The sequence below is a fragment of the Chrysemys picta genome, chromosome 8 (assembly GCF_011386835.1).
Source record: "Chrysemys picta bellii isolate R12L10 chromosome 8, ASM1138683v2, whole genome shotgun sequence".
Lineage (NCBI taxonomy): Eukaryota > Metazoa > Chordata > Testudines > Emydidae > Chrysemys > Chrysemys picta.
In genome coordinates this window covers 80,182,938-80,208,873 of record NC_088798.1, presented here as the reverse complement: position 1 = coordinate 80,208,873, position 25,936 = coordinate 80,182,938, and the positions used below count along the sequence as shown (strand labels likewise).

The 25,936-nt window shown below is 39.1% G+C and overlaps 1 protein-coding gene across 1 annotated transcript in view; it reads left to right on the top strand.

Moving 5' to 3' along the window:
- The window catches only part of DOCK2 (dedicator of cytokinesis 2), a 492,812-nt gene that overhangs the window by 87,383 nt on the left and 379,493 nt on the right, over positions 1-25,936 (top strand). The window contains exons 18-22 of the mRNA XM_042850773.2: positions 1,024-1,207; positions 1,311-1,408; positions 5,058-5,147; positions 6,501-6,601; positions 8,740-8,874. Of these exons, the coding sequence (XP_042706707.1) occupies positions 1,024-1,207; positions 1,311-1,408; positions 5,058-5,147; positions 6,501-6,601; positions 8,740-8,874 (608 nt within the window). The remainder of the gene's footprint in view (positions 1-1,023; positions 1,208-1,310; positions 1,409-5,057; positions 5,148-6,500; positions 6,602-8,739; positions 8,875-25,936) is intronic.

Genomic DNA, 25,936 nt, shown 5'->3' with positions numbered 1-25,936 from the left:
GTATAGTTTTCCCTAATTTCTCATTTCTGAATAGTTCCAATGTAATCAAATTGGATTTTATGACAGACTGCATTCGGTCTGTCATAGTATCTGTCCACCCTAATCAATATTCAAGTGCATACAATTATTGAGAGGACTTCTAAAATAATTTTACAGAATACAGATTTACTTTGCCTTTATACAAAATTAGAATGTCATTTTCTTTGGCTCATCACTATTCACAGCCTCTCTTAGAAGGCCAAACACCACAATTCTGTTTTGATTGCCTCTCTATGGAATGTCTTCAAATCAGAAGAAATAATCTCCCATTTTACATCTTGCCAGTTATTCCTGAATAACATCTCTAAGATATCGCCTTTCCCCTCCATCCAGACAGTCCAGATCACCCTCCTGTTGGATCTCAATTACTGCAACATCATCTTCTGTAACCTTGAAAAATGCAGTCTCGATCTCCCCACCCCCTTATATCCATTAAAAATGGTGCTTCAAAGAAAAATTTCCAGGATTCTTGCTTTGATCATGTCATCCTCTTTGCATCCTTTCACTGTCCTCTTCTCCATTTCATCAAATACAAACTACTTTGCCACTTTCAAGGCCCTTCATGTCCTATCCCCACTTTACTTGTCTGTGCTATTGAGAGGTCAACTCCAGCCTGCATTCTACCATGGATACCAGCCAGCATCGTCCACTTATTACATTTTCAAACAATTGCCTTTCCAATTTCTTCCAGGCTGCCCTTTGCATATGGGAAGGAGCACCCTTTGAGCACCCTCAAATTCACCTCTCCTTAAACTTTTCCTGTGGTGCCCAGAAAAAAATCTTGACAGTGGTGAGATTGCTGGTGTGCTGAGACTACAACTTTCTTGCTGACCAGCATTGTTTGTGTTTACTTGCGCTTCACCTGTTTTCTCTTACCTACCCTTACTTTGTAAACTATGTTTGTGCAGTGCCTAATGCTTGTCCATGACTGTGATTCCTATGCATTCCTGCAATACAAATAATACATAACTAATATCTTTTCAGGGTGATAGTAAGAAAATGGAGGATGCCAGTGCCTATTTGACTCTACCTTCCTCTCGCCAACATGTGGAGAATAAAGGATTGACCTTAAGCCGAAGTGCTAGCAGTGTAGGAGGACTCTCAGTAAGCACACGGGATGCCTTTTCTATTTCAACTCTGGTTTGTTCAACAAAGCTAACTCAAAATGGTATGCAGTTCAAATTCTTGTGTAAGCATTTGAAAAAGGCTATTACACATTCTTAAAGCTTTTTAACATCCATGTGAGTTATCTTCTCTGCAATTTATTTCAGTGGGTTTACTGGGTCTTTTGAAGTGGCGCATGAAACCGGAACTGCTACAGGAAAATTTAGAAAAACTGAAGATTGTGGATGGGGAGGAAGTTGTGAAGGTACCTCCTTTTCAATGTTACATTGTTACACAGCTGTTGTTCTGTTGCTGTTGGAGCTCTGTAAATAGCAAACTCCTGGGTTCCTCTCCCCTTTAACGCTGATTTTGTGAGCCTGCTGCTTCTCTTTTGACAGAGGATAGAACATTTAGGCTTCTGTCAGGCTGTTGTTCATGGCATTCAACAATAGTCTGATAGACGGGATTATTTTTTTCCATTTAGTAGAGTTAGGTATGCCCTTGTTATTCCAGAACCTAGTCTTCCTCCACACAATGGACAAAATACACCATTCCAATGATTTAGGAAGAGGTGATGCTGCAGAGCTCAGCTGCACACCACTCTTCCCTGAAATGAGAGATAATTTTCTCTGTTCACATAAAATCATTACAATGACAAAGTTTTGTCATTAATTGTACAAGATGCTCACATGAAACAATTTCCAATATATCTTAACACCAATCTTGGTGAAAGCAAAATACAATTTGCACACTTATAAGGATTAAGCTAGTGGGACAGGTAAGGATAATTTTTAAATAGATATTAGTTACAATATGGATGGAGAAAATCATGTAGTCACTATAGGATGGTAACTTAGGATTTCATTACTATTATGAGTAGGAGTCCTTATATTAGATAGTTTAATGTCAGAAATTCCTATGCTGACATCACACATTGTTGCTTGCTGGGCCACGTTTGAACAAGTGTGCAAGAGTACAATACATTTTTGATGCTATTTGTGTTAGGCTAATTTCATTTGACTCACTAGCAGATATGGACATATAGCCAAAGGTATTTGACCTCTTTCAGCCATACATATAAAATTCATTTGACCATATTTGCAAATTTGAAATACACACGTAGAAAACAATCTAAGTAACAACATAACAAATATTTAGCCTAGATGAGAGTAGATTAGAAGTTGTAATACCGAAAGAGTTATTGGATAAAGCTGAGGCCCTCTACATTAACAAATGCAAGTGATATGCATTTACTTTAAAAATCAGTTTACTGCTCCATGTAAAGACTATTTGCAAGGCTGCAGAAGTAGCTAAATCTGGCAGATACAAATCCTCAAGGGAAATGACTTCTGCCACTTCCCATTCCTCCTCCTAAAGGTGCCTGTCTCCAATTTTTATTTTAGTGTTTTTCTGGAAGGTAGAAAGATGGCTTAATCTTGGTTTTTCTCCTTGTCAAATTTTATTCCCCACATGTGTATCTACATCTATCTAGCTAAATATCACTAGCAGAGGTAGTAATACTGTCCTGTAATCCAATAGGTATAGCTCATTTTCTGTCTACTTAAAGCTTCACAGAGTTGTCTTCTGGGACACCCACCTTGATTAAGGGAATATTGCTCAGCTAACTCAGAGTACCATGAATATTCCAAACATAGTATTAGTCTAACACTTGTAGATCCTTAATTCAAAATCTTACTGCTTCAACATGCCTTAGCCAAGGTAAACATGTTATTGTTGCTAGTTTGTGGTGCCATGTCTCTTCCCGCTGCACTTTGTATGTGTTCAAATCATTGAGAAAATAGCTAAAACAACCATTTTCCCCCCGGCATCGGAATTTTACTTTGCACCTGTAGTTTACTCTTCAGGGAACTATAAAACTGACTTACTATGCAAAACAGGTGACAATGGCTAGCACATCTCATACCTGGGTCCCATAAATATTATCTCTGGCTGTGTGATCCAGGCAACTACAGACCCATTAGTCTGATCTCAATATATGCAAGGCTTTAGAACAAATTGTGAAGGAAAGAATAATTAGACATAAATAGGAGATAGTGCAACATGGTCAGACTGTGTCAGACTAACCTGACATCTTTCTTTGATAACTGATTCTCTAGACAAGAGAAATGTGGTAGATTTAATCTATATGGACTTTAGTAAAGCACTTGATAAATGACAATGAAAGCCCATTTAACAGATTCTGGACTGCTATCTTCAACACAATACAGAATTCTTGAATCTTACAGTAACTGTTTAGACTACATGTAGTTTTTAATCCAAGAAATAACAAACATTTGCTTTCAGATAAGTTTTTTTTTCTGCCCTCTCTAAAATGATACTAATGAAAACCTTCCCTGATCCTTAAAGTTTTGAAAGAGGTATAATCTTAAGTGCATAAACCAGCCTCTAATTATAAGGGTTAGTAAGGTACTTCCTTGTGGGCAGGAAACTCCACAATTGTCTACTAAAGAGTTTCTGCCCCTTCCTCCAAAGCATCTAGTGTCAGCTACTGTCAGATGATGATGATGAGTACAGATGGGTTTCTGGCCTGATCCATTATGCTTTCTTATTCTCAAGTGGGGTTAAAGATTTATCCATCTGGGAATTTTCTTTGTGCAGATAATACAGAATTGGGACATTAGCGACAAAGTGGTGCTTTTCACAAATATTCTAACACTCAACCTACACCAGAGCTAAATTTTAATTTTGGGCTTGTCATAGACAGGTGATTAAAAAAAATGATGGAAGAGAATAATAGTAAACATTGCTCAAACATAGCTGGTAAAGGAATATTTGCTCAGTTTGTGCTTTCTGCTGCTGTCAACAGGTATACAAGAGAATAAGCCTTGTTTTTTTTATAGCTGGGTTATATATGTCAGGTTTTTAAAAAATGGGAATATATTATTAATGCCCTGCCTTCTTATAACAAATGCAAGGTAGGTAAGAATTTGTGAAAAAACTACTGAACGATGTTAATAGTTAATGACGACATAAAGAGAAGGCACCCAAATTAGGAGTCATGTAATTTAAATCAACCTTACCTTTTAAGTCTAAAAGCAACTAATGCTATAGTAGCTACCTCTGTTCTATGGGGAGGGGGTGAAAAGTGCAGTACCCACTAAGGATGAGCCAAAGCCAATTCAAATCAACAGGGGTCTCACTATTGACTATAATGGGCTCAGTCTCAGGCTCTAGAGCAGGGATCGGCAACCTTTGGCATGCAGCCCGTCAGGGAAAGCCACTGTCGGGCCAGGCCAGTTTGTTTACCTGCAGCATCTGCAGGTTCGGCCGATCGCAGCTCCCACTGGCCGCGGTTCGCCGCTCCAGGCCAATGGGGGCTGCAGGAAGCAGCATGGGCCGAGGGATGTGCTGGACACAGCTTCCTGCAGCCCCCATTGGCCTGGAACAGCGAACCGCAGCCAGTGGGAGCTGCGATCGGACGAACCTTTGGACGCTGCAGGTAAACAAACCGTGCCAGCCTGCCAGCGGATTTCCCTGACGGGCCAGGTGCTAAAGATTGCCGATCCCTGCTCTAGAGGGATAAACATCTTTTGTGCTGTTACCTTTTCAGGATAAAAAGAGCAAATATTGATCTATATCACTCAAAAAGGCAGGAATTGTTTTAATTATATACAAACTACAGATAGTGATAGTTTAAAGTCATAGCATTGATAAATAACCTAAGTGTATATTATGGACTAACCGATGGGAATCTTCAGGGACATGGTCAAATTCCAGGAACTAAAGGCTATATCCTCTGAGGTGCATCATAAAAAAAGCCCCACAATTTTCCCAGGGGCCTCCAAAAATCCATCTAGAGGAAACCAAGTTCCATTATCTGCAAAATGAGTTCTCAATGTGATTTTTCCAAGTTATTTTAATTATTTTGTCTTGTTTCATTTTCCATCATATAGTTTCTCCAAGACACTTTGGATGCCCTGTTTAACATCATGATGGAACATTCCCATAGTGATGAATATGACATTCTAGTCTTTGATGCACTGGTAAGAATCATCATAGGAAAAAAAAAAAGACTACACTGCAAATAGAAAAAATGAGCAAATGGACTTGAAATGCACTGAAGACACTGCACTACTAAAGAGTCATAAGAGACTCCAAAGTATGTATATATACACCTCAAGGAATTAGTGTTAAAATAACAAAACTAGTTGATGAAAAGTTGCCTTTGAGTGTGTCACGCTGTGTGGAGTGGCTTATGACCATAAGTGCCAACCTCAGAGCAGACTGTCAAAAAGGAGAGCAGACACCCCAAACTAGTGATCTGTTCTATAACCCTGTAACAAATCTGATCTCTGAAAGTACTATAAACAGTCTTACCATGGAGGCACAGACAGTCCCCTTGGGCATTCCACTCTATCTTGCCACTCAGGCAAACTAGACTAAGTGATAAATGGTCACTTACACCAAAGGTCACAAAATATTCAGGTTGCTCCCAGTCTTAATAGACCAGTCACTTTCCCCAGATGAATTTATAACTCAGATCTCTCACCAAAGACAACACTGGTAGTCAGACCTATAGTAAACTAAGAATTTATTGACTAGGAAGAAAATCAGTTATTTACAGGTTAAAGCAGGCAGTCTGTGGTTCCAAAAGGTGACAGATGTCTACATCTCTCAATTCAAAATGTCTTTCAGGGCAAACCCAGAGTAACCATGGGGACCTCTGCTTCAGTTTAGTGTGTCTGGCCCTGTCTGAGCCCAAACATCAAAAGAGAGATGAATTTTTTTCTGTTCTGTTTTATTTCCTCCCACCAGCATTCAAGCTGATGGTAGGGGCTTTCTTGCATGTAACACACTTTTGTGGGTCAGAGAGAGCCATTAACTAAGTCTTTGTATTGTGATGTTCCACAATGGCCTACTTCGTTCCGATAGTCCTTCTTGATGGGCAGTGGACCATTCCTTCTGATTGGGTTCACAGGGTCATAGCAAGCAGTCCTACAGTTGCAAACTAAAACTTACATATCACCTTATAGCTTGGGATACAGACAAGAAGAGTGGAATTAATACGTGAAGCAACTTAAAAGCATTTCATAAAGTCTAAAAATATTGTTATAAATCCAGTACCCATCTTACCCATGCTAACACAGGTGAGCTGGACTGGTTTCCAGCAATGAATTTGTCAGAGCTCAGCTGAAGCCTAAAGCCTTGGCAAAAACTGGCACCTGATCTGCCAGCATCAGAGTGAATAGCTAAATTTGCTGAAACTGTGCATCAAATTGTGCCCAAAGTAAGTTCTTAAAAGTAAACGTTTCAGAATGATAAATATAAAGGAACCTGATATTTCCATTTTAATGTTGTGCGCATGGCAAACACTAATTTGATTAATCTCTCTTTAGATTTATATAATAGGACTTATTGCAGACAGGAAATTTCAACATTTCAATACTGTTCTGGAAGCTTATATCCAACAGCACTTCAGTGCAACTTTGGCTTACAAGTAAGTTTTATTCTTTTCTTTTCTCTCTCTTTTTTTAAAAATCCCCCAGTCATTTTTTGAAAGTTAACAAGTAACTTTAATCTCATTAGATGTCTTGACTTGATAAAGTACTACAATACGTTGGCCAAATGGAGATCCTTTTCAGTTTGTTTAGTCCTCCTGCAAGCAAAACTTGTATGGATTTCAAAGAGGACTAAACGTGTGTAAGGACTGAAGAAAACCTTAAGGGATTCAGGGTTATGTCCAACATGAAGCAGATTGATTACACCAAGTTTGTGCAAACTCTGGCAGAAAGCCTCTAGCTGTGGAAAGTCTCAAAAGGCAGTCGTTAGCTGTACAGCAATGCATAAACCTCCCCTGTGTGAGGAGTCTGCAGCCAGATAATCATTGCTGCAAAATTCTGCAGAGCTTGCTTGGGATGGTTGTGGTTATGGCAGTAAGTAATGAATTCAGCAAATTCCTTTGGTAGCCTCCATTTGCAGGGATCCCATATAGTCCCAAATAAACAATGGAACTTTCCTCCCTATGTGGAATCCCAGGTATCACTACCTCCACTCACTAGCATGTAATGGGTTGGAGTGGGATAGGCAGGTGTAGTTGACCAACAAGGGTCAATTTAATTGTGATGCAGGAAGACAAGAAATCTATGTGCTTCATAAACTGGCTCATAGGAAGTTCCCAGCATTTTGATACTGTAATGAAAGAACCTATTATAACTGGAATTGTCACAAATTTTGTCAATGTTTTTTTGCCAAAAAAGCCAATTTGTCAAAACCAAAACTGTTTGCAAACAGGAGTGGGTTTTCACAACTTGAAAAAATGTAGAGATAACAAAACAAAATAGTTTGTTTTGGTTTGGCATTCTTGAAATGGAAAAACTCCAGCTTTTCAATGTGAAACAACTTTACATTTTGAAAGGTAAGCTTAATTGGACTGAGAATGGTTAAAAAGAAAAGTGGGGGGGGGGGGAGAGGGAAAAAAAAGGTCAACATCAAACCAAAATGTTTCAATTGATCCAAAATGTGGGGGGGAGGCTAACGGGAGAGTTTTTTGGCTAATGAATATTTTTGAGATTTTGAATTTGTCCCAGTTTAAGATGTGTGTTGGGGGAGGAGGTCAAACTAACATTTCTGGAAATGGGAAACTGTTTCCCACCCAACTCTAATAATGAATCAGTAGGGGTCCCATCAAGGTTGACATGACACACTTCTGAAACTGTAATGACCAAAATTGAGAAACTCAGGGTATGTCTATAGCTGGGAGACTATGTTGGCATAATACCATAGTGTAAACATAGCCTGTACTGGCAGAAGGGGTTTCTCTGTTGGCATAGGAACAACCTCCCTGAATGTTAGTGATGCCAACAGAAGCTCTGTTCTGTTGATATAGCTGTGTCTATACTGGGGGTTTTATAAGCATAGCTGTGTCTATTGAGGATTTTTTCCCACACCCCGGACGTATATAACTCTACCAATAAACTTTTCAGCATAGACCAGGCCTCAGTCTAAGGGCCTGATTCTGCTCCCATTTAAATAAATAACGAAAATCAATTTGACTGCAGTGATAACAGGAGAAAATTACACTTGCGTGACATTTTTGTTAGCAAATAATGTGCCAGTGCAGCAGAGATTCCCCTCAGAGCATGCAATGAGGAAATAGGTAAATATCGTACATACCTTATATTAGATATTTTATTTGAACAGTCATGCCACTAGTGTTTAATAGTGTTAGAGCACATGCCTACATTTAGTGCTTCCTAATTTATTACGTTTATGGCAGGCAAAAGTCACCTAGAGTACAATGCATATAAAGGATTAAATTTCCTTGTACACGGATCACTGGCACTAAAATGAATGCTGCTGAATCATAGTTTCCAGGATTGTCAGCTCTGGTGCTGACAGTTTCTATACTAGAAGAAACTTATATCATTTCAGAATCAGTTATTTGCTATTCATTCTCATCACATTTACAGGAGTCTTACAATTGACATGTACAGTAGTAAAAATATTTAATCTGGTTTATTTTTATATCTGCAATTTGAGTCTTGATGTACTATGGAACTGCAGATTAAGAATGTTGAGTAATTTACTGAGACAAAGCTAGTTACTGACGTGTTTTTTCTTTTATCCCTAATTCAGGAAACTAATGACGGTTCTGAAGACGTATTTGGATACTTCCAGTAGAGGGGAACAATGTGAGCCTATACTAAGAACTTTGAAAGCACTGGAATACGTGTTCAAATTCATTGTTCGGTCAAGAACATTATTTTCACAGTAAGTTCTTGTTCTGTAAGCACTTGATTGATTAGTGCTGCAATGGCACAAAGGTGTAATATTAGTGTTGGTGGGGGGAGGAAGAATTGGGCATACACCTGTAGGAATTTTCTGATCATCTTTTTATTTCAAATTGAGCACAAGAGTTATCAGATACTTGATGGTGTTCTTGGCCTAAAGTTTTAAGGATTAATACTTTATTCAGGTGGTAAATTTTTTCATAATGAAAATTGTCACAAAAAGTAAACATCCACTTTCCATTTCATTCAGAGCACAAATTCCCAATTCCTACTAAGATAATGACCTCTCTTGAAAGGTGATTACCAATGACATCAGATTGTTTTTCCAGCTATTTGGCTTGGGCCAAAGAGCATGACAGGTGGCCTAAAGTTTAGATTCTTGCCTTTCAGATCATCGTATTTAGCAGATCAAAGATTGTGCATAGCACAATGTAATAATTTTGGACTAACATAATTGAATTGAGTTTAGAGCTCCAGTTATCCAGTTAAGAATCTGGAGGATTAATTTTAGAGGGAAAGATTAAAAGGAACTAGGTATGTATAGCTCAGTAACATGAGAACTAATAGATGGGACATTCTACAAGCTTTTTTAAGGTATAGCAAAGAGGGAGGAATTTTTAGAGCGGTAGAAGAGGTTATAAATGTGAGCAATGGAATAAAATGAAAGAAAATTTAGGCTTAATATTGTGAAACACTTCACAGCAGTAAAATCTATTAAAGCGAAGAATACTCTTCCAAGGGATGAAAGCCCTGTTGCTTGAGACATTAAGAATGTAAGGGGGAAAAAAAATCTTTAAACCTTTGTAGGAAGGAATTCTGCACTCCCAAGGGAGGAGGGAGGTCTGACTGGGTGACTTAATGAAACTTTTCCATCCCTAACCTGTTTGACATGATTCTATGGCTTTTATCTTTGTTGGTTTTATAAAGGAGCATATTTTTACTCAGGAAAGATGAAGTATCGTTTTATATTCCAAACATAAGGAAAGTGTCTCACCTGGAGGTAGAATCACCAGGAGAAAAATGCACATTTTACACTTTAAACTAAGACCATTATACATCCCTTTGGTGTTTAGCCCTTAATGTTTAAAGAATAACAAAGCTCTCTTTACTGAGCATAACTAACTGCAAAAACAGCTCTCTTAAGTTATATGGCCCTTAAAAAAATACTGGTAATTTTTCGATCTTCAAAGGCTCTATCACTTGATGAATCCACTACTACATCATATCAAAGAGAAAAAGAATGATGCAATGAAAAAACTTGACTTGGAAAGCCAGATTTTGCCCTTGAATTTGTACATGGGATTGACTGAAGTCCAATGAAAGCTCTGTTGTGTCCTGAGGGAAGAAATTTCTCCCAGTGCTAATACCTCTCCATAATAACCTGATGAAAGAGATGTTGGGTATAACTGTCATATAAGGTTCTTCATTTCCAGAGACTCCTCTTTCCAATCCATTTAGTCCATGAAGTAGGATTTCAAGGTTACTCATTAACCTATTATTTATTTCTATTACTGTAGTACCTAGGAGCCACAGTACAAAATACTGGTCTCTGCCCCAAAGAGCTTATAATCTAAGTAGATGACAAGAGACAGATGGAAATAGATGTGGAGTACAAGGAAACAATGAGACAATATTGGACAGCATGATTAGTCTCAGCACACTAGTGGCCTAATGGTTATCAAGTTTGGTTACTTTGTAGGCATCACAGCAAAGAAGAATTTCGAGGAGAGTTTTAAAGGACAATGAGGCAGATTTGTGTCCCCTAAGCATGAGATAACATGGATGAAAAAGCATGAAGGCGCTTGTTTTGAATATTTAAGAATCAGGCAATGGAAGCTAACATCAAGGGCCCATAGAAGGGGGAGGTGACATCACAATACTGAAAGATGATAGATAAGATGGAATAGGCCATGAAGGGACTTGAAAGTGAAGACAAGTAGCATATGTTTGATGTGGTAGAGAAAGTGGAGGACATGGTCAAAGCAACTGATAATACTTTTTGCAGCAAGATATTGCAGTAATTATGACATGAGATGAGTGTGTACTAGAATTTTAGTTGTGTGGAGAGACTAGAAAGGCCTTATTTTAGAGATATTATGCAGAAGGAATCTGCAAGATATGTTTCAATCCTAAATGTGAGAACCTTAAGAGTTTTCAAATGAAGATGATTCCCAGGATATGGGCCTGAGTGATGGGCTGGATGGTAAAGGAGGTAGTAGGGAGAGTTTATGGGGAAACATTGGGTTCACTTTTAGCCATGTTGAGCTTGAGCTGATGGTAGAAGAAGAGAGAGATGAAATACAGCATTAGCTCTGAATTGTAGGAGGGAAGAGGAAGGTCATGTCATTTTGACAGTTTTCTATTGGAAGAAATCAGTGAGATCTGTGCAGAGAGAGAAGGGGAGGGTTTGAGGAGCAAGTCCTAGATGGTGAAATGGTGCTGGGGATTGCAGGTATCAGAATCCATTAAATTGGAGAAGTAGAGTAGTTTAGCTAGGAAGATGGTGGAATTGAAGTGACTATTGTGCTTCTGTGACTTTTACACTGATGTAGCTATGCCAGTCCGGCTCTGTTGCATTGATGTGACTTAAGATTTTTTGAAAATTGGTTAAATTGCATCAGTACATCTGTAATGGGACAGGGAGATATTCTGTCCTGTATGTGTGCAGAGACTGAGCATTCCAACTAAAATCCATGTTCCTTTCTTACTGTTTTTCTCCCTTTCTTTGGGAGAAAGTCAAATGCCATGGTATAAAATCTGTGGGTCTACACATCTACACTGGAGGCTTCTACCAATGTAGCTATGTCCATGTGTACACACAAACCCAAACCCTGAATTATAGAAGCCCTTGGTTTCTCATGCCATGTGCTAACAGCTGAACAATCTACAGATGTAACTTAGTACAAAAAAAGAGGAAAACCAGTAAGATAGAAATTTTACTAAGTGGGGAAGTAACATCTAAGACCGAACAGTAATGACTTTAGCTAAATGTTTCAGCCTTTAACTATTTATTTTTTATTATTTGTTTCGACCACTGAAAGTGTGGAGCAATACATCTGGTACCTGAAGGACAGCTGAGGTCTCCTTTAGTTCTGTTGATTTTTTTATAATAAGAAAAGAGAACTAAACCAAAATGTCTGTTCTTTCTGTATAGCAAAGGACCTTCAGTACCTACACCTAAATCAAACACTAAATGGCACTTGTGTTTTAAAAGTCATAAAGCTCTTTTTTTAAATTTTTGATTGCTAGAGATCAATGCTTTACATATTTTTGGCCTACATTATACATTGGTACGTAGTTATTATAGGTAATGAGTAAGTTTTACCATCAGTGAAAACAACAGTTTGATAGCATTATTTGGTAAGATCATAAATTATTGCAAAGGCATTTGTGATTCTGAATTAAGTTTCTAGGAGCAAATTACCAAATGTTTGAGAGATTATTTATCATTTTATTTGGGTTTTTATGATGCTGCTTTTTTACACAAGAACTTTTACTCTTGGGAATCTGTTTAGTTTTTTATATCTTTAATCACTCACTCTGTCAGATTATAGCTAATTATTTCACAATACCATTAGCTTAATGGAGACCAATGCAGAATATAATATCCTTACTAAAATGTTCTTGACAATATCACTTTAGGCCTCAAAATATTACCTCTTTAATTGTTGCTATTCTGATGATGAAAACCACCACTATATTGCCAAGACTTGTAAAACTCCACCCTTGCAAAACTTGTATTCTTAAAGCCACATTTTTCACACATCCCCTACCATTTTTGCTATTGACTCACTAATTGTGCGAGTTTGGTCTCACCACTAAATCGGTTTCCCCCTCATTAAAATTGCAATAGCTGTTGGCATTTATATAGTGCTTCTCATCTCAGGATCCCACAGCTTTCTACTAAATATTGCTATGCAATATTGTGCTCTTTCTACAAAGAGACAACAGAAGTTATGTTGCCAGTTTTGGATTGATTGTACATAGCCATCATTCAGGCACAATCCATGAACCTTGTATTGCTAGCACAAAAATACACTAGTATTGAGAGTGACATTAAACTCAACCAAAGTGGGAGAGGTTGATGAGAATGGGGCTATGCCTGCCCACTCCCCATCTCCTGGCACAGTGAGAGCAAGTGATGCATCCTGGAAAATGGCATAGCAGTGAAAACTTCTGTGTATGATCTCCCAGTGCTGCTGGCACAATGGTTCTGGGAACTGCCCCTCTTCACCCAGTCTAGTGTGGCCATTGGCTGAATTCACTGTTTTGTCTATTTAAGGTAAAATTAAGGGACAAGACACATCACCCATAAACACAAATAAGATCAACCTAATGTTGTTTACATAAAATTACATATTGTGCAGCATCTTTGTTTGACATCAGTTTTTATTTCTGTCCCATATCACTTCTTACCACCTACATACAGACGTCACCCTCCCGCAGCTTTCCAGTAGTAGCTACAAAACCTAGAATACACACTGACTTACAAACTTTGAAAGAAAGATGCCAATGTAATGCTTTCTCAGTTCAACATACTTTAAAAGGTGTGTACTATTCACTTTACATTTTGTAACTTTCCTGACTTACACCATCAGTGTAGACCAAATACCTAACTGCACCCTTGTACCATTTTCCTTGCCTCTGTAGGATTGTAATGGGATGGCACTCACCTCTCTCAAGCACTCCCCTTGGCAGAGCGTGCATGCCTGGACTCTTTCTCTGCCTTGTGGTGTGTCTTCAGCAACTCACCCTCTGGCCGAGTCCCACAGTCTGTATGTGAAATAAAAAGCAACCTCCTTCTGGGGGCACAAGTGCAACAAGGGGGTCTATCTAGGCACCCTCTCTAAGGTCCCTTTATCTGCAGCCCTATCCCTGGGCTCGCTCCTCAATCAGTCCAGCAGGGCCTATTGGTTCGAACGGTCTCTCTGCCCCTTCTGGGATTTCTCAAATTGTCCCTGCTCTGGAATAGAGCAGTACCCCCAGGGCTCCCTCCCTGGTGGCAATGTCTTTGCCTTCTTCGGGCCTTTCTGGGCCCAGCTTTCTGGGGGGCATTAAAAGTCCAGGCCATTTCCTCAGTGGCTAATGCAGGAGGGGGGGCATCAGGACCACCCACTGCTCTGGATCCCAGCCCTGGGACCCTGTAGATAATACCATCAACTGTGTCCCTTTTAAATAAAATCTCTCTCTCTCTCCTACAATTCCCTGGGCCACTTCCCTAGTACAATTTTCACCTTTACTTCAAGGCCTTGTCCTGGTTGAGTCCCAGCAGTGAGCCTAGAGCTCCTTCTTGTTCCCCACAGTCTCTGCCAGCACTGCTCTATCTGATGTCCTGTAGCTCCCTCAGCTGCCTGGCTCCTCCAGCTCCAGCAAGGAACGGAACTCACTTTGGTTTTGCAGATCTTTTTATACCAGCCTGCTGGGCCAGGATTGACTGCTGCCTGCAGCACCTTCTGATTGGCTAAGTCCTACACAGCCACTCTTAGCAGCTTGTAGGACCCTCTCTACTGCCCTTTTCTGGGGCAGAGTGTGGCAGGGCTGCAAGGCCTCCAGCAGGGGCCTCAGGCCCTAGTCCACCCCATCACAAGTATATCCAGCCACTTTCCATTTACCCAAGCAATATAGCTGTGACACATTCTCAGTATCTAACATGTATTCTCTTCTCCTTTGCTACTACAAAAACAGAGCCTCAGAAAACAGCACCGTGCGTCATTCCCACAGACTTTATAGTACAATTGTTCACACTGAATGCCCTGTCAGATTTATTTTGAACACCCACAGAAAATGCTCTTCTGGCATCAAACAGGAATTGTGTATATGTAAACAGCCCTACAATAGAAATACTCTCCAACCTTGGCTATGAGGTTGATTCCATGTCTCCAAAAGTTTTCTACTTCTTGAGCTTGTTAGAGTTGCTGACAACAGTGCATTTACAAGGCTGTCTTACACTACTTTTGTTAACAGTGAAATTTTAATAATAGAGAAAGAGACATTAGTTTTAAGTTTTTAAATACATTATTTAAAATGAAGTTTAAAGACAAAATAAAAAATTGATAGATCTCCTAAACACTTGCACGATCTTAAGAATTCTAGGGACAAACTCAGTCGTGGTGATATTTCATAAATAAAGAACTGAGGATGAAATGATCTATTCATTACTTCATGCTGATGGGGAAGAGAGGAAACTTCCTCCCATTTGCAATTAAATATTTCTAGAGGTCTGTACTCTTACATTAAAATGTCTTTTCTGTATAGCAGTAACAGGACTGTGTGCTTTTCTCTAATGCTGCCACTGACAAGACCATAGAAGATGACATTGTTGGGGGTGAACTTTGAAGATCAAATTGTAGAATACATATGTAGGTTATGGAAATTCATATTTTTAAAATTCAGATAACTGAATCAGAGCAAATAAAGGTATAGACTTGGGAGGGGATGTATAACTCCCACAGCTTGTGTAATAGTTATGAATAAAACACAAAGCTGTTCGACATGATTACTATACTTTGTGATGCACTTCAAATGTACTTGAAATAAGCACTGACTTCTAAATAAGCCAGTTCCAAAAGAACTGAATTTTTTCAGGTATGTTACCTTTTCCTTTTACCCTTAAAAGGTTAACTTGTATATCAGAAAGAATTGGTGCTAGCTGTTAGGTTAACTTATAAGTTGTAACTGCTTCCATACTTTAGAACATGTACTCCTCATTGTGCTGAAAGGTTTGACTAGAATTTCAGTGTACATTGCCATTTTATCTTGATGATGGAGCCATAACCAACAGTTTAATGATGCAGTCAGTGTTCACAAAAGCAATCTTCACTCATCAATATTTCATAGAATCATAGAATATCAGGGGCACTCTGATACCGGCTGCCAACTAGACATAGAGCCATTGATCACTACCCGTTGAGCCCAACAATCTAGCCAGCTTTCTATCCACCTTATAGTCCATTCATCCAGCCTATACTTCTTTAACTTGCTGGCAAGAATACTGTGGGAGACAGTATCAAAAGCCTTGCTAAAGTCAAGGAATAACACATCCACTGCTTTCCCCTCATCCACAGAGCCAGTTATCTCATCACAGAAGGCAATTAAGTTAGTCAGGCATGACTTGCCCTGGGTGAATACATGCTGTCTGTTCCTGATCATTTTCCTCTCCTCTAAGTGCTTCAGAATTGTTTCCTTGAGGACCTGCTCCATGATTTTTCCAGGGACTGAAGCTGACTGGCCTGTAGTGCCCTGGATCCTCCTCCTTCCCTTTTTTTAAAGATGGGCACTACATTAGCCTTTTTCCAGTCATCCGGGACCTCCCCCGATCGCCATGAGTTTTCAAAGATAATAGCCAATGGCTCTACAATTACATCCGCCAACTCCTTTAGCACCCTATGATGCCATGCATCCGGCCCCATGGACTTGTGCTTGGTCCAGCTTTTCTAAATAGTCCTGAACCACTTCTTTCTCCACAGAGGGCTGGTCACCTCCTCCCCATGCTGCGCTGCCCAGTGCAGTAGTCTGGGAGCTGACCTTGTTCATGAAGACAGAGGCAAAAAAAGCATTGAGTACATTAGCTTTTTCCACATCCTCTGTCATTAGGTTGCCTCCCTCATTCAGTAAGGGGCCCACATTTTCCTTGACTGACTTCTTGTGCTAACATACCTGAAGAAACCCTTCTTGTTACTCTTAACATCTCTTGCTAGCTGCAACTCCAAGTGTGATTTGGTCTTCCTGATTTCACTCCTGCATGCCTGAGCAATATTTTTATACTCCTCCCTGGTCATTTGTCCAATCTTCCACTTCTTGTAAGCTTCTTTTTTCTGTTTAAGATCAGCAAGGATTTCACTGTTAAGCCAAGCTGGTCTCCTGCCATATTTACTATTCTTTCTACACATCGGGATGGTTGGTTCCTGCAACCTCAATAAGGATTCTTTAAAATACAGCCAGAAATCCTGGACTCCTTTCCCCCTCATGTTATTCTCCCAGGGGATCCTGCCCATCAGTTCCCTGAGGGAGTCAAAGTCTGCTTTCTGAAGTCCAGGGTCCATATTCTGCTGCTCTCCTTTCTTCCTTGTGTCAGGATCCTGAACTCGACCATCTCATGGTCACTGCCTCCAAAGTTCCCATCCACTTTTGCTTCCTCTACTAATTCTTCCCTATTTGTGAGCAGCAGGTCAAGAAGAGCTCTGCCCCATTTTCATTGGAAGGTAATCTCAGTAAAATCAATGATGGAGCCCATAAAACCCCTCCCCCACAATCTTTAGTATCAGCATTCAAGAGTTGCAGTACTGCTACTGCAGTACTGAACAGTTTCTTTCCATGTTGCTGTCATTGATCTTTTAGTTATGCAATTAGAGCCTGGTGAAAATTTTTGGTGAAACCTTTTTTGTCAAATGCAGATTTGGGTTGACCTGAATACATTTTAAATTTGTCAATTACATTGAATTGTTTCAGTCAAAAATAAATTTCTCAAAGTTTTAGTTGCATTTTGACATTTTTAAAATGAAATTTAGATTTTTTTTTTACTCGAAATTACTTTAGTTTAGGAATTTACTTAAATATAAAAAATTATGTAACTCCCCCCCCCCCCATTAAATGAAATGTTTCATTTCAGTTCAAAGAAAATATTTTGTTCAGCCCCAAACACACACGCACACAATTGGGTTGATCTGAAACAAGTTATTCAATTTTTGGGGGTGGAAGGTAATGCAAGCAAACTGACAACAATTATTTGCAGAGTTGTACAAATGAATAGAGGAGGGCAAAAAAAATTCGCTGAATAGTAAATTCACTGAAAAAAGCATTTTTTGTGATGCTGAAACTATTCATGAATTTGGGTCAATTTGCTGAAAAATACTCAAACAACTTGAAATGAAAAACAGAATTTTTTTTGTTTGGGTCAAGTGAAACATTTTGTTACACCCAAAACTAAACAAAAAGTGGTGGTGGTGGGGAGAGGAAGTGCTTCTTGTTTGAAGTGGAACAAAACATGATTTTTTTTTCATGGGGGGTGGGGGAGGGGAGAAAAAATAGTTTCCTGTTGAACTGAACTGACTTTTTATTTTTCAGTTTAGCCCCCAAACTGAAAAAGAAATGACCCATTCAGCTCCATACCTGATACCTTTTCTGCTAGCTGGATCAGATGTTAGAATTTAATGATGCTGAATGCAGCATGTTATGTTTTTCATTGAGCAAAATTTTTTCCTGCAAAAATGAATCAGTTACATCTCCAGACTCTCAAATAGCTCCTAGTAACATTACTGGCATATATAATACCATGCAGTGAAAAGAGGAGTGAGTGATGTATCAGTAACAGTCAACATGACTGATGTTAGACTAAAACATGAAGGTCACTTATTGAAGTGAGACCTTGCATTAAAGCATTCAGCTGTCAGAAACAAAAGTACATTTAGTCGATAGTTACTCTCCATAGCCTAGCCTGCTAACTGTACTGCAAACACCAAATCTTTAAGAATAATGGAGCAAATATTAACATTTTCTGCCACACAGCCCATCTTGCATTGCTCCCATATGTTGTTTGTGTGTGGGGTCGGAGGGGGGTGGAGAGGACTGGTTGTATATTTTGGAAATCTATTTTTCCTGGATAAATATAGATTGACCTAAAGCTGTTGGAGGAGGAAGTGGTAGGCGTTTTTTTATTGTGGATACACTCATATCTCCCCAAGCAATCATACAATAAAAAGATATTTAAAAGGAATGAGTATAAGAGAACGCTCAGAGACTTATCACAAATCTAGTAAAATTGCCTACCCAGTGACAAAAGCCTCAACCTTGAACTCCTGGCAGTCTAGATGAGTCAACTGTCGATATATAATATATGGCTTTGAATTAGAATTTCAGTATTTTATTTTGAAACTTCTGTTTTGCCCAGCTCTAGTGTTAACGAATGCTTCTGTGCCTCATCAACAGAGGATTTAAGTTTGTTACAGCTATTAGTTCTAGAGCCTAGGTATTTAGTTTAGGTTGTGGAGACTCAAGCATTCAGCTTTGGAGGTTTCTGGTTCAATCCCCAATACTGGCTCAGTTGGCAATTGTCACACAGCAGACACTGAGTATTTTTGCCACTAATGCTAACACAAGATGGTGCAATATGTTGCGCACCAATGTGATTTGTTGACTATATGGCCAATAAGCATAAATTGTTTGTTTATTTTTTGTTTAATAGGCTGCAGTTTTACAAGAGCAAAATGCACAAACAACCTTTAGTGCTATCCAGCCATCTGCTGCTGTTTTAATTGAATTCTTCTTAATCAAGTTTCCTATTGCCAAACTGACCCATGAAGGAGAAGGAAGTGTGTTGGGGATGTGAAGGAGGTGTTTCTTTTCAGGAGGAGCATTATTATTTGGGCTTAAAAGAATCACATCTCCCTTAAGTAAAGTAATCTACTTCATTGTGTTAAAAGATTTATTTTTCTGAGCTGATGTTAAAGTTGAGACCAATTTATTTAACACCCCCTCCCCCACCAATTTATTCCTGTCACTATAATAATTTATTTCCTCTCCTAGGAGGCTACAGATGCTTGATTGCAAATTAAAATGTTAATATATAGTGAAAGTGGTGTGGGAAAGAGACAGATGTAAACATGATTTCTAGAGTTGGCTGCTTAGTCATCCTGGGGGAGAGCTTTTTATCCCTTTCTCAGGCAAACGAGTCACAGAGAGAGGGCCAAGTTTTGATTTCAGTTACATTGGTGCCACTCTATTGAAATATCAGAGGTTTAACAGAAAGCCCAAAGATTCTTTAAATCAATCAGCTGTTTGCTGAATGGCTAAATTTACAGGAAAGGCATCCATATCAATGTGCTTAAAGCACTGAGTTTTTGCATAGCAGCCAGTGCTGAAAATCTTGAGTCATTAGTTGACCTTGTTGTGTGGGCACAAACCAAATGTCAGTGTTTTTAATATGTACCCTTTGGTAGCTGTCCCATTCACACTCAGAGCCAGTATTTCCAATGGTCAGGGACTAGGATCCAAAACAAACTAATTCTATCTGCTTTGTTAATCTGCTCTGCTAAGAAAATGGGTGAGGTGATATCTTTTATTGGACCAACTTCTGTAGCTTGTCCCTTCCACCAACAGAAGTTGGTTCAATAAAGATATTACCTCACCCACCTTGTCTCGTTCATATCCTGGGACCAACACAACTACAACAAATCACCTTCTTCTTTGATCTTTTAAAATTTAAACTTTTGGTACTGCTTCAACATTGAATTTATGACCTCTGGTTTGAACTTAGACACTGGAAATGCCAAATAACAAAACAAGATATAAATCTTCCTAGTAAACCACTCAGCTTTTTCTTTCATTAAGATTTTGGCTATGGGAACCCCTTTCCTTTAGTTGTCTTAAACCTCACAAACACTGCTCTGACTGTTCGAAGGCTGCTGCTCTTAACAGTTCATGTTTCAGTGCTTCACTTCTATCACACTTCTCAGCTAGACTAACATTTTTGCATATTTTTCTGCCAATCAGTGTTTGCTTAGCTTTGATGTCCCTTGCAATATCTAAAAGCTTTTTGCCTGCCTCTAGCTTTGCAAAAGCCTTTAGTTTAATATTGAAAAGAAAAGCATATGACATTAAGTCAGTATATAAGCCAGGGTTCTGTGTCTTCTGACAGAAAAGGGACGCATATTTGAGATGCAATATTTATTTCACTAGAACATACTGGTTTTTGGCTTCTGTGGTGGTGTTTGGTTTCCTTCTAGATTATTTTTCCTCCACTTGATTTTTGACAGCTGCTGCATATCACTAATGCAGTGAGTGCTGCTAATAGTTTGTACTGCTGGTACTACTCTAAACCATTCTGATAAACATGAATCTAACCTCCCCCTCCCACTCCACCTACAAGTTGAACTAATCACAGACCTAAAAATTACTGATCGCTAGGTGCAAGTGATCATGACTAGATAATATTTATGTGCAAGCAGAATGAGCTCCAAACCAGTAATATATGTATTGCACTTTAAAAGCAGTTGAGACAAATTAGTTGGGAGAAATAATCTGAATAAAAAATATGAAATTGTTTAAGCATATTTACTAGATGCCCCAAAAGCCAGAATCCCACAAATGAGAGAGAAGGCTACACGGAGTAAAAAAAAAACCAACATGGTTTAGAGGGGAAATGAAAGCAGCTATAAAACAAACCAACAAAAAGCAAATGGAAGAAAGGGAAGGTAATTGTAATGAATATAAATCAGAAGCTAGGAATTGTAGAAAATTGATAAAGGAAGCAAAAGGACACAATGAGAACTCCATGGATAGCAGAATTAAAGACAATAAGTAATTTAAGAATGTTGAAACAAAATTAATCCTAACAATGATATTCATCCATAACTAGAGGGACATGATAGAAGGTCAATAAGACAGGAAAGGCACAAGTGTTCAATAAATATTTCTGTTCTGTATTAGGGGAAAAAGCCAGATGTAGTCATGGCATATATGATGACACACTTTCATTCAGGGTCCAGTCAACGTAAGGCTGGCAGTGCAAGTCCAGCAGTGACTTACCAGGTTGTCCTGCAGAGGTGAAGAATATGCACTCTCGGGTTTTCCTTTCTCCCCTTCCTGCCTGGTACAGTAAGAATCCTAAATGATGAAGGGGATTGTTCACCATAATCTGCATCCACTCCCAGGTTTTTGATATGTGTGGGAGATGAGGATCCACCTAAAGGTACTGGAGCTGGGAGCTGAGAGCAATTGCTCTGACCTCAAAGCTTCTGACCCCCCTCCCCTTCCCCCACCTTATGAAGTTCAAACCTGTCTAAATTCATGACAGAGGTGTGACTGCGAAAGAGGGGCTTGCTCTAGCCAGTTGTCAGGGAAACTTTCTGTTCAAAATGTTCTTTATCATTACGTGTCTCATCTTCCCAGGAATACCAGGGTATTAGAGCAGACTGTTCACACAACCAGCAGTACAAATACTTTATCCAAGGCTCCATCTTGTATTATCTGTTTCACTACAACAGTGGTTAGTACCAGTCTCAACAGGGGTAATGCACTTGTGCTCATAGGTGCTAAAACTGGGGATGCTTCCGCACCCTGTGGCTTGAAGTGGTTTCCATTATATACTGGGTTTACAATTTGGTTCAATGGCACTCAGCACCCCCACTATGCAAATTATTCTAGCACCCTTACTGTGCTTGTGTATGGTTCTCATCCAAGGACAAGCAAGACCCAACATAAATATCCTACTACTTCTCCTGCACCCAGAGCAGGAATTGCTCTATGTGTGACCTGTAACTCCATTTAATTGGGAGGGCATTTGAATGTTGGTCAAGTTGGTACCAAGTTGCTGTCATTAGTTGGAGACTGCAGTTCTGTCATTCCATACTCTGGGTATGATGATACCCATAAATCCTGTTTTCCAAACTACTGGATCTCATGCCTTTGAGTTGAAGTTCAATTCTCCCCCCCTCCCCCTCCAAGTCTGAAGTTTCTCTGGGTGACAGCTTTACTCTGGATTGCTGGGACTCTTTGAGTGTTACTCTGAGGTCTAAAAGGTACTGCTGGAAATCAGAAGTCAAACCAATTCTGAACTGAAAAATTCCCCATCTGAATAGCTCCTAAGTTGGTGGATCTGAAAATGTCCTCATTAGAGTGTCAGTTTAGTCTTGCCTTTGATATAGTGAAAAACTTGACTTCTGCACAAAAATGTTTGGATGTTATCCCTGTTTCAATCTCTGATACACAGGTCGACAGTCTTCCCATACTCTGCAATAACCTTATTAATGAGAGGTTTACTCCATGAAGAGCTAGAGCTGTTTGAGGTCATTATTTTGCTGTGATAGCTGCAGAAAAGGAAATGGAATTATCTATTTCAATACTTGGGATGTACTGTGAATACTATGGAAAAATAGGTTCATTTAGCTCACCAGAGAGGTGTATTACCTGTTAGCATGAACTAAGGAATTGTCCTTATAAAGCTAATAGGCTTGTGTTTAAACACTAGTCAAATTGTTCTCTGTGAAGATATCATTCTTGATAGCCTAGAGAGAGCTAATGAGATACAAGCCTAATAAGAAACATCCTTAAATAAGATGTTACTCTGTCTGCATCTCCATCCTAACAACTCTAAAAAGGCATCAGTATTTTCTGCTTCTTTCAGACAATTAGCCCATCTCTTTGCTAAGTCATTTATGCTCAAGGAGCAGGGCACATACTTTGCATGTTCTTAGAATTGTTGATATCTTCATGATGCTAGATGCAAGATGTATCTGCAAGTTATCCACATCCTTGAAGATATGGGAGTGAGACCAGGGGATGCAGTTCGTCACAATCCAAAAGTCGTCCAAAGGTTTCACAGTTGTGATAAGCTGATGAAGGTACAATCCTTCAGGAATTGTTAGTCATCATGAATTCAAGAATAGCAAGAAGTGTGGTAACTACTGATTCATACTTGACTCAGCATCTAAAGCTGAGGCCCATTTTGGCAGTTGTGTTGTCCTTATTCAGTTAGAACTCCTCAGTCCATCTTCCTGGTGTTTGTACTGCTGGCTAAACTCCCATACGTGGGAACATGCAGAGGCCACTTGAAGAAATGTTTACTTAGCTGTAAGCAGAGATCTTCAAAATGAGCCTCTGCATATTCACAATATGTCCTCACCTTTTGCACTTCTTGGGAGTTTTAGGTTAGGGATTCCTGAATTACTAGAAGGAACTGAATGGCATTGGAATCCCCCCTTATGCCTTCAATTTTCTAAGGATGGGAGTGGGAGGGATGAGCGGACCCTATGGACACTGCTTCACAGAAGATTCTGGTGGCTTGCAGTGCTACTGCCTTCATCCCATAAGGTGTGAATATGCAGAGGTTTATCTTGAACTCCAGTTATGGGTAGGTAACTTTCATTCCATGGTGCGTTATGTAAAATTAAGACAGTAGTAATAGTACTGTGAGACACTAGTGATATGTCAGGTCATTAAATAGTATACTATGTCTAAAAGAGCAGAAAAGTATCAAGTATACAAACAAGGATTTAAGTACTTACTGGAAACAAACTCTTTAAAGCATAACTGCACGCTTGTACACAGGGAGCAATCATACAGATGACTGTTGTAGTGTTTGTAAATGCAATGGCATTATACACAGTACAGTTTGAGCTTCAAGAGTGCAACTTTTTGTTGGGGGAAAAATAAGCTGAAAACAGGTTTATGTAGATCTAATTGCTAGGGCTTTGCAAAATTTTCCTGTTGAAACATGAATCAAGATAAAATGAAGGCCATGCTGTCCAAAGTTTGCAAATACTTTGGCAAATCTGAGCAAAGTTCCAGGAAGCCTGTGCTGCCTTATGTTTTTGGTAGAGAATTACCGTATTTTGAAGCCTAAACTCAAAGCCAAACTAAAGAAATGTAAGCCCATTGAGGAAGCCAGGTCTTGGGAGCTGAAATAACAGTTGCATACAGAGGTATTAGTACAACTATCATATTAACAGTATTATCCATTAGGCTCAGCAATAGCGTCTTGTCTCTTAATCATTCATCCAGCCAACCCTCCTCTGAATCCATGCTATTGGAGTACACTTTCTGGCTGTGTGGTTTAGTTGAAACCCTTGTGCATGCATCTCTTTTTTTTTTTTAAAGCACATTTGGCATCGTACATTCTTCTACCAAATTGTTCCTAGCATTTTGCCGGGTACAATACGAGGGTCTTGGTCCTGACTTCTTCAATCAAAGCAATTTTTGCCGCTTTGCCTGTATTACTGGAGTGATGCTAGAGAACAGGAAAAGTTTTCGCTCTGTGTTAAGATATTCTTTGTCCTTGAAAGGTCAATAACTCCAGTCTCCGATGTTTGAGATTTAAAAATTATCTCTACAACTTGGCCATTTTTAGTGCTTGGTTTTGTTCAAGGAATACAGAAACTGTTGTGTAAAATGAATCACTAACTATGAAGTTTAATTGCAAGGGTTTATGGATGCTCTGTTCAATGAATTCAGTTAGGTTAGAATCTTCAGTTCTACCCGTTTTTTAAAGCATAACTTTCTGGAGTGATGGGATTGTGCCAACCAATCACCATGACACATTTTTACAGCAACATCACCACTTGATACTCCATATTTAGAGATGTTGTGCCTGCAAAATTTGATGTCGCAGAAAAAATACCTTGATCATGATCACAGATCTCTGCCCCCTTTCTCCAAAGGCTGATCCTGTCTTTCTCTCTTCAGTGACTTGACTTTAAGTGTTGGGAAGCAGATTCTGATGCACGTCAATGATTCTGCTGGCGCTTTTTCATTCACTGAGTGCAGACTTCAGACACTCAATAGCTTAGTTAAATCTAAAGAGTATGAAATGGATCATCACAGTAACTGGAAGACTTAACTAACTGCAGAATTGTTATTCCTTTTCTTTCATTTTTTCCTTTCTTGTGTCTGTTTTCAATACTTTCTTGGGTAACATATAGTAAATAGAATAATTACTGAAACATATGAGCAGATTGTCCTAATAGCTATCCTCTTCCAAAGGGGTCATGCTTCAAAAAGGCAGATCCCATTTTGTTAAGTGCCTTTAAAGCCCACAACTGAATTGTGGCCATAAATCTGAGGAGTTGATGGTACCTGATTGTTCATGGAAAAATTTGTGGTGTCCTGTTCTTAGGCACAAATTGCATCCATAAAAGTCAGACTGAGTTTGGCTCCAAAAATACCTCTTTGGGTACCAGCCTTTTTGCTATGCATGAGGTATTTCCTTGCCTGCTTTCTTTTATTTAGATTTCCCTACTGTACCTTGATCACTTTATTTTTCATTTCCTTGTCTTGATGAAACTGAAGAATCTTTTTTTGACACATTTCTGAAGACCTGTTGAAGCTTAACTATCAACTGATGTTAAAGGATTTGTCTCTATCTACCAGACACTGAATCTGTCCATATTCTTGCATTTGCATATTTTTTTTAGAAGAAATAATTATTTTTGTCAGATTTTCCTCTGTTTTGTGCAGGTGGTGTAGATTTGTTTAACTGCATGGACTGAAATGAAGTAGTTAAGACAGTTTCAGTTCTGGTAGTTGACTGCCAAATGTTAACAGATCTTATT